The sequence below is a fragment of the Lactuca saligna genome, chromosome 9 (genome assembly GCF_052625555.1).
Source record: "Lactuca saligna cultivar CGN05327 chromosome 9, ASM5262555v1, whole genome shotgun sequence".
NCBI classification, from domain to species: domain Eukaryota; kingdom Viridiplantae; phylum Streptophyta; class Magnoliopsida; order Asterales; family Asteraceae; genus Lactuca; species Lactuca saligna.
Genome location: NC_136425.1, coordinates 79,883,927 through 79,894,412, shown reverse-complemented (window position 1 = coordinate 79,894,412; position 10,486 = coordinate 79,883,927). Strand labels below are relative to the sequence as shown.

Below are 10,486 nucleotides of genomic sequence, written 5' to 3'. Positions count from 1 at the left end.
GTTCCATGAACAATATATAATTATAAATGTGTGTTTTTCACGGATAGTATATGATTTTTGTTTTTATTTATTTTAAAGTGAGATTTTGTTTTAATACTTGAAATTAGTACTTTAAACTTGACACATCGCCTTGCCAAACCCTTTTGGTAACTTCACTCAAAACACAAGAAGGTGGTGAGGTGGCAAACACTAAACGCTTCTAAAAGCCGTCCTCATTCGGAATCGAAGAAATCTCCTAAAACCTTCCTTATAGCGTGAGAGTAGGTGAGCCTAATCATAGTAAGATTGATAATGTGTTTAAACATGCGAGAACACAATGTTTGTACTTTATATATATATATATATATATATATATATATATATATATATATATATATATATATATATATATATATATATATATATATAAACAAGGGAATTAAAAGTATTTAAATTCAATGTCTTTTAATTCTAATTGGACATGTGGTAATGTCAAAAATTAATTCAACAAGCATTCGATCAATAATGGAACATTTTTTTTGACTTTTACTTAATTAATTAAGCACCCATTAAATAATTAAACCAATTTTCATAATGATTTTCAACTTTAATAAAATTGACAAGTTTGCATGTAAACGAAATCGACGCAGTCACGTAAAGGGAAAATATGCTTGAGACAAAAGGGAGGCTTTCTGAGAACGGAGGCTACATGTTGCTTAGGAGAACATAAGCCTCACGTCCTTACATAAATGTGTGATGTTGATATTGAAAAATTAGGGTTTATTGGATCAGCGTCGATGCGTCGTGTAGCGTGACCCGCTCACTGCATAGGCGGAAAAGCGGTCTAAATCCTAACAAAATTTTTGGCAATTCTAAAACATTTAAAACTAATTTTGAAATTTTAAAAATCAGATCAAGTCTGCACATACAAACTCAATTAAATACAAAAGAACGGAAACCCTAAAGTGCAATAGATGTGAACACTCAGCTTTGATACCACTATAGGGTTATGAAGGATCTAAAAGGCAACAAAGACACACATCAGAAGCAACTAAAAACAATAACCTCATAAGCCAGACAAGGATCCATGTTTAACCAATCAATTGCAACTAAAACTAAACATGAAGGAAACTAGAATATATGTCTTTGTATTCATTGTAACCTTCACATATCTGATCGAATGGTAAGTGCTAAGAGTCAAATGGAAAGCTCCTTTTTCGTAATCGCACCCAAGGAACAGACTCACAACATCTAACTTCACCCTATAGATGAACACATTGAATTCCATAAACCATAAGTGGGATCTGAAGCCTACGTGTCATATAGACCTCATTACGCTTCACGTAGGTTGCTAATATTAGGGTTTCAAGAACGAGTTAATATTGCCGAGTTCTAGGGGATCTTTTAGAGAGAATTCCATCATTTTATCCGGCCTAGAACTCTCTATTTATAGGGAATAATTTAAACCCTTAAATGATAAATATTTGGTCACATAAAAATTATCCTTATCTTTGGTAATTATCTGACTTTCAAATTCCTTAATCTAAAACCTTCTGCATCACTAGATTTCATTTAATTAATTAAAGACTTAATTTATTCACAAACCTGGTCCATATAATTATCTCATGTCATAAGTTGTTTACATATGTCTTTGCGTGTAATCTAAAAATATCATACTATTAATAATAATATTAACCACTGTTGTGACTATGGGTACCATATTCCAACATATAGCATTGTTAGGTTCGTGTTCTTCGTATTTCAGACGTGTTCTTTGTGTTTCATAGTAACTATTTTACACTACTAATCTTATAATTAAGCAACTAATAGTGTATGAATGAAAAACTTACCCGTAAAACTACAAAATCATCATAATCGTATGTCATATCTTCTTTGCTGCTTTACTCCGAAATGTGTAGAGCTCCAAAATATGTAGATATTTCGAAATAAAATCTGAAATAAAGGTTTCGTATTTTTTTTCCTCTAGAACATGTAAATAGGCATCCCGAAACGTTTAAATGGGTAATGCATGATCAATATAGTATGAAGTTGACTCTGAAATAATCCAAGAGAAAATTATTATTTTGCTAAAAAAAATAGTTATTTAAAGAAAAAACCATAAAAAATGGTTAGATTACTTAATTTCCCTTAATTTTAAGTTTTTAACAAATGAGATGATTTAGTAAATAGCAAGTTGAAATAGTAATTTTGTTCTTAGAAATTAGACTTTGCTAATTTTATTTTTTTCTTTTCTGTATTTTGCAATGTTAGTTTGCAAATGAAGTTAATTCTTTTGTAGATAATAACTTAATACTACTAACAAAACAATTTTAGAAATCGAAAAATCTATGATCTAAAAATGAACGATTGATCTATGAAAAAGAAATTGTATCATTTTCTTAATAACTTTCTATATTTGATATGATTGTGATTAGGTCTATATGCTTTATCCTCTTATATACTCAAGTAAAGGTAGAAAGATGATATGTTATCATTAGAAATTATGACTAATCGACTAGTCTTTTGATTACTATCTTTTCATTAATAGTCACAATCATGGTCGTCAAAATCACGATTTTAATCATAGGATGAAAGATGATTCAGATCGTAAAATGATCGTATTTGAGGTAGGATCGTTGGTATGATCGTAGGATCGAGATCTGATCCTATCTTCCCTTGATTTTTTATTTTATTTTATTGTTATTATTTTTTTTGCAAATGATTTTTTTACCATTTTATGTCTTTTCCGCTTTACCAATCTACCATTTATCATTTTTATTGTGACATATGATTAATACTTTGAAGTTTTTATAACTTTTAAACGAAAAATTAAATGTTTGAAATATTTTTCATGATTAAATGTTATAAATTAAAATTATATTTTATTTTGTAGGATCTTAGGATTTCGATCCCGATCTTGCAAATCCAAAAACCATCATAGGTAGCATCCCGATCTTGACAACTTTACTTACAATTGTTATAAAATTTTGACAAAATTACATAAACGATCCTTGAGTTTTATCAAAACTTATAAACTTAGTCCTTGTTAATTTGTTTTAACAAATATAATCTTTGTGATTTTTAAAACTTGCATGAATAGTCATTTCTTCCTAACGTCGTTACTAGTAATTTGGTCTTTTTAGGTGACGTATGTTAATGTAAGTAAACAATAGGAATCATTTATTTAATTGTGTCTATATTTTATGTTTATGAGTTTATGATTTTTTTGAAACACCTTTTTACTTTTTACATTTTCATTTTAACCCTTTCATTTGAAACTTTGTAAGATGTTACTTTCACACGTATATTTTCTAAATTTTCGCATTTATCTTCTTATTTATATATAATTAATTTTCCTTAATAACTTTTGTTTGTTAATTTTTTTTAAATTACTTGGTTTTTTATGCACGAGTTGATTTAAATTCGAGTTTGTCTGTGTTATGTATGTTTTTTACGTATGAGTTGGGTTATATATTAATACATTTTGTTTGTTAATTTTAAAAAAAAAACGTATTATATTCAAACTTGTTTATTAGTTTGAAGGCAATTTGGTTAATTTAAAAAAGCGTATTATATTTGTCTTATAAACTTAGTCATTTTTAATTTGTTTTGATAAACATGATCTCTATGATTTCTAAAACTTGTATGAATGATCATTTTTCCTAACGTCGTTACTGTTCATCCATTAGTTTAAGGTAATTTTGTTTTTTTAGGTAGCGGTTTGTTACTATAGGTAAACAATATGAACTATTTATTTAATTTTGTTTATATTTTATATTTATGAGTTTGTGGTTTTTTTTGAAACACCCCTTTACCTTTTAAAATTTCATTTTAACCCTTTCATTTTGAACTTTGTAAGATCTTACTTTCACCCATATATTTTATAATTTTCGCATTTATCCCCCATATTTATATATAATTTATTTTCATTAGTAACTTTTATTCGTTAATTTTTTATGTATTATATTCGAGTTTGTCTATGTTATGTACGTTTTTTACATATGAGTCGGGTTACATATAATAACTTTTGTTTGTTAATTTAAAAAAAATGTATTATATTCGAACTTGTCTATGCTTCGACGTTTTTTTTAATGTTTATGTTTAATTTTATGTATATTTCCTACAAATGAATTGTGTCACATATAATAACTTTCGTTCGTTTACTGAAAAAAAAATATATATTATATTTGGGTTTGTCTACGTTTCGACATAATCTGTTTACATTTTCGTGATTAATTTTATGTGCATTTCATACGCATGAGTTGGGTCATATATAATAATTTTTGTTCGTTAACTAAACAAATTATTTCTGTATGTATGTATTGGTATTAACTCAAGGTGGTCAATTTTGAACTTTCTTTCAATAATTAAAAAAAAAAGTTACTCATTTTTTTACGTATGTGTCTGTATAAATTCGAGTTTGTATACGTTTTAAAGTAATTGTTTTTATGTTATTATATGTGAGTTGACTCATGCGTAGTACACGTACCAAAAATTAAGCACAAAAATGTAAATAAAAAAACTACATTGGAACGTAGATAAACTCGAATTTAAACTAACAACGACATAAAAAATCAATTAATGTTTTTAGAAAAATTAACAAAATGAAGTTCTAAATTCACGTTGAAACATTGACCACCTTGAATTTATACCGATACATATATATAAAAATAAACGGGTAAAAAATTAGTTTTTTTAAGGTTAACAATGAAAGTTATCAAGGAAAATCAAACTATATATAATGCATGAGATAAATAAGACTATTTAGAAACTATAGGGGTGAAACTAAGATTTTACAAAGTTCAAAGTGGAGGGGTCAAAATGAATTTTTAAAAAGTAAAGGGGTGGAAAACCCACAAACTCATTAATATAAAATATAGACAAAATTAAATAAATTGTCACTATGGTTTATTTATAGTCACGAACTCGGTCTCTGCTACACAAAAGACAAAGTTACCCTCATACTAACAGATGAAAAGTAATGACATTATCAAAAAGGACCATTCACGTAAGTTTTGGAAATCACAAGGACCACATTTGTAAAAAAATTCAGCAACAAGTGACTTTGTTACTTTTGGTAAACTATAGGGACCATTTATATAACTTTATCGAAAATTTAGTATAACGTTTTAGCTCTCTATAACAATTTAGGTCGATTTGTTATATATATATATATATATATATATATATATATATATATATATATATATATATATATATATATATATATATATATATATATATATATATGTCTTTTATGGTGTGTAAGATGGATGGTTTTGGGTAAAATGTGTTGGAAGATATATGAATATGGTAATTGTGGAGAACCGGATTCCTGATGGATCGTGTAAGTTCACTTTCCAAACTGGTATCTCCACCTTATGTCTGGGATATAGGAAATACAGCTTAGGATAATCCACAATGACACTTGTGTATCTAGACACCGAAACACAAGTTAAATCATCAGAGAATTTTGAGTTCGTTCAAGAAGAAAGAAAAGTTTAGAAAATGGTTCTATATACGACTAAAAAAGGGAGTCGTATATATACGTGACATATTAGGGGTTAATCTTCTATATTAGTTAGATAAATCTCGAAATTATTGGCCTAATCAATGGTTTTCAAAACTGACAAGATTTATCAATCTTACCATAATCATCCACTACAATTAGCAAGACTACCGCCAAGGCTCTCCCCCTTTGGACCTACAAGGGGCGTGCCTCCTGACCCCTGTCACTCTGTCATACTGACTTATAATTCGATCTTATATATGCATGTACTTCGCATTCACCGAATATATAATATAGAGTACAAATAATAAAACCCTTAGCTCACATGTTAGATCCAATTACACAAAATGTCTAATGACACTAAAAGCACCTACAAAAGGTTGGTTAATCTTTTTATTGTTACGAAATTTTATTTTTAAGGAAGCGTATATAATATTCTTGGTTAATTCTATTTCACAATTTTTGAACGTAGGTTTCATTTATTTCTGATGCGAAGATTTAAATTTTGATTATCCTCCTAAAGTTTGTATTGTTGTTGTTGTTAAATACATATATGACTAATAAGCAAAAAAATTTTAGAGAAACTTGCTATGTTGACTTCTCAATGGATTGTTTAGAAAATTCATGTTATATTTATTTTTCTAGAAAATGTGATTATTTAAAAAAAAAAAAAAAAAAAAAAAAAAAAAAAAAAAAACCCTAATAGACCAAAAACAAATCTTGCATGGTTTTTTGCACTTCATATAAATATAAAATTACTCTGAACGTCTTTTATATTCTTGGTACCGTTATAAATTTATTGAAACTTAGTTGACCGGTTGATCTTGCACGGTTAGTGTATCTCATATTATTGCGACATGATCCTATAAATATCTTTATGTTTGAGTTTTCTCTTATTCATATGGGCTCTTTTGCGGAGCTACTCTACATATATCTTATTTTGTGACGTCCATGGCAAATCATTATAAGTGGGAGAGAACTATAATTAACATCAAAATTGTATTGTTAGATGTTTTGATCTAATTATGAATTTACCATTTTTATTTAACTAGACATTTATTGTTGACCTAAATGATGAATTTACTATTTCACAAGATGTTATAGCATCCTACTTTCACATGCAAAGTGTTATAACATCCTGCTCTCATTAGTAATGATTGGATTTCATGTGTAAATGACATCTTGTCATAGTTTGATGGCCTTTTTGACTACTTGTAAGTTATAAATTAGAGATCTTTTTGATATTCTTTGCAATGCTTAGATACAATTCTTTTATAATCTCATTAGATTATAATTTATGGGAACACAATTATAAAATTAATTAAACTTTTATAATAAAAAATTATAATCCTTAATCAATTATTTTAAATAAGTCATTTTAATTAAATTATTAATTAAGAGATGTATCAAAATTTTAAAGTTATTATAACTTTAAATTTAACATATAATTAGAAAATGTAAACTTTAAATTTTGAAATGACTTGTCTAATATATCTACATGACACATGATATAATATTAATGACGAGTTGTGTTGGAATGACACTTGACAAAAGAATATTAAAACTATTTATTTATTAGAATATGAATTATAGTATCCCATGAGTTTTTCAATAACTAATTATATGTATTTTTACCAATTGGCTCCTTAAGGGAGGTCCTAAGTTCAAAGTTCAAATGTATGGAAGTAGCCCTTAAGGGAGGTCCTAAGTTCAAAGTTCAAATGTATGGAAGTAGCCCTTAAGGGAGGTCCTAAGTTCAAAGTTCAAATGTAGGGAAGTGGCCCCCCAAAAAGGAAGTTTCAAGTTCAAATCCAAGAGGATTTAACTAGGAGTGGCCAGGAGAAGGCTTGCAACGTTGTTCAGCAACGTATTCGAATCTTTTCAATCTCTCTCTCTCTCTCTCTCTCTCTATATATATATATATATATATATATATATATATATATATATATAAAAGAAGAGGGTACTTGAATTAAGTATATGATAGTTCCTATGAAGTTAAGAATCAAAAAGACAGACGCCCTAATGTTGTTTCACGTGGTTGTCATCTAGTTTTCAAAACTTTTTTGAATGGATCATCACTCAGATTTCAACCGTTAGTGTAATTTTTTTTCTATTAGGTGCAACATCTTGAAATACGAGTACAACTGCTATTTGAGATTTGTTTTGAATTTTTTTTTTGTTTTTTTTTTTTGATGCCACCACTACTTAAGGATTCTAGTTAGTGTCATCAAATTTTATTATGAAATTGTAGCTTCAATTTCTTTAAATTGTTGCTTAAAATACCCCTAGAAAGTAGAAACCATTGACATCCTCTCCTTCTCTTGGTTTAAAAATGGGCAACAATTGATGGTAATGCATGCTTTTTAATAAGAGTCGTCCAGTTTTTCCAATTATGGAAAGAGAGGTTATGGATGCCACCTTTTTCGTTACCCAAAATAGCATTCCTCTTGCTATATCTTCCCCAACTCCTCCACCATTTTCATCGTCCATCAACAATATTCATCTTCTCACACTCCAAAATCTTTCTGCAGCAACAGGGGTTTTCCTTGTCAAGGACTGAATCTTTTGGTTGTTGCAGCAGGTATTATTAACGATTTCAATATGTTCTTCCCCAATTCTCATACTATTTGATAAATGCTACGTATAACATTCACTTCAATATCTGTTTTTGGAATGGATTTGTGGATATTAATTTCTAATATTTTTTGAAGACGATTTAAGGAGCAAATGGGAAAGAAGAGTTGGTTTTCCGCAGTCAGGAAAGTTATATCCACTTCTTATCTCAAAGAGAAGAAACATAAGGTTTGTATCTCTTTCTTTCACTTTCAACACGTTTTACATGAAATAAATTCAATGAAATGCCAACAATCGTTAACACATTCCCATTGTGACAGAAATCCCATAATAAATCAAAATCAACCAAAAAATCATTCCATGGAAATCAAATGAGCTTGGATAGATCTTTATCTCTAACAAAAGCGCCAATAGTTAGCCCTCCCATTTACAACCCCCCCCATTAATGAGCCCATGGATCAAGATTCATTCCCCCGTATCAAATCACAAGAAGATATCGCCGCCATCAAGATTCAAAAGGCTTATCGTGGATATTTGGTAATTAATTATTCTTCTAGCAACCTTTAAGCAGACTCACAGTATCTAGTCCTAAAATCATTATATGAGATGTAAATCAGATACACAGTGTCCAGAAGGAGCCCAATCCATATTGGAACTGGAACTATCACACTGCAACTGTTGAGACTTTAAAGTTTGAGTTGTGAATCTTGTAATACAAATTTTATAGGTAAGAAACGGTTCGAATCCTTTGAAGGCATGGAGGAGATTGAAAATGTATATGTATAGCCAGGCAGTGAAACGACAAGGCGCGTCCACTTTAAAGTATGTGCAAACAATGGCTCGTGTCCAGTCTCAAGCTCAAACCAGGAAGATTCGAATAGCTGAAGTCAACGAGGCTCTCCGACAACAGCTCCATCAAAAGCGCATAAATAAGCTCAACAACTCCAAATCCTCAGTAAGTTGTCTTTTTTCAAACGCTCTATTGTAAATCCATTTATCATATAAAACTAAAAATAACGTTGCGACGGAAAAGATAACATAAATTATTATTTTTCGTCAGGAGAGAAGCGGTTGGGATTTGAGCCCGAAATCTAAGGAACAAGTAGAAGAAAGTTTACGAAGGAAAAAGGAGGCTGTTGAAAGAAGAGAAAAAGTATTAGCTTATTCACACACTCATCAGGTATTACTCTAAAAGTTATGTATATATACATAGTCCCGATACATGAATTTGTTCTAAAGGTTTTTGGTTTTGTAAAAACAGCAAACATGGAGGAAGAACTTGAAAAAAACTAAGGGCGCAGACTGGGAATGGAATCGGTCGGCAAGCCGCCAATCACCGCCTTTCAAGGTGGTGGCTCAGCCAGCAAGATCGCAGTCAAAGGTGGCGGTTTTGTCAACAAAGTCCGTGAAAGCCTGGTCTCCGATGTCAAAACCTGGTCCCACTCCAATGGTGTCAGGAAAGAAACGCGTACAAAATACAGGAGCTTTGGTTGGGTCGGCCAAGAAGCGGGTTGCAGTATCGGGTTCACCATCTTCTGTTGGGAAAAAGTCATTGGGTAGGACAAATACTAACACCAAAAGGTGAATGGAAGTTTGAAAATGGGAAGGTTGTTGTTGGTGATGTATGTTGTTGGAGAAAAGAAAAAAAAAAAATCTATATATAAATGTACTCGTGTTGTACAAGTATTTATGTATAAATGAAAAATGAAGAGCTCATATGATCAAAGATTTTGATACCATAATTATGTCCGTTGATTGTCTTGATTGGATAACATTCTAATTATAACATAAAATAACTACTCATCGTACAAATACAAATCTTCCACAAGGAAAAACTTTATTTATCTGTAACGACCTAAATGGCAAAACTTTATTTAATCGCCACCTGTTTGGTTGACAAAGCTTAAAATCCAAAAAAAAAAAAAAAAACGAAACCAAAACCGAGAAACTGTCTGGTTTGGGTTTAAATTTTTTAAAACGAAAAAATGGGTTTTGGGTTCGGTTTTAGTAAGTCAAACTGACCCAACCCGAGATTATTACATGTTTTTAAATGATATGCTATAATTTGACTTTCTATGTCAAACGTAATATACATCAAATGCGACAGGAGGTGGATTTTGGTACTAAATTACACAGAATATATGCTTTTTGTGTTGTTTTAGTGAAACCAAGATTACTACATGGTTGTTTGCTACTTGTATTGTTTCTAAAAACTTGTTTAACTTTGTTGTTCTTAAACTTGGTTGTTGTAAACTTTTAGCAACATACTTTTGATGTTGTGTTGGTGTTGAAATTAGTCTTTTTAGTTTCTTTAATCTAGGTTGTTAAATTTGTTTTATTTTTTAAGTTATAAAGATTCACTGAAAAATCGGTTACAACCCAAAACCCACGGGTTTAAACCAAAACCCATCAACCCATGGG

The 10,486-nt window shown here is 29.8% G+C and overlaps 1 protein-coding gene across 1 annotated transcript; it reads left to right on the top strand.

The window, feature by feature from the left end:
• The first annotated feature begins 7,968 nt into the window (after positions 1-7,968).
• LOC145017115 (protein IQ-DOMAIN 2-like) lies at positions 7,969-9,776 on the top strand. The gene is made up of 6 exons (XM_078975193.1): positions 7,969-8,072; positions 8,203-8,293; positions 8,386-8,602; positions 8,793-9,020; positions 9,126-9,245; positions 9,327-9,776. The coding sequence occupies exons 3-6, from the start codon at positions 8,519-8,521 to the stop codon at positions 9,648-9,650; spliced, it is 756 nt and encodes a 251-aa protein (XP_078831319.1). The 5' UTR covers positions 7,969-8,072; positions 8,203-8,293; positions 8,386-8,518; the 3' UTR covers positions 9,651-9,776.
• Positions 9,777-10,486: the final 710 nt, after the last annotated feature.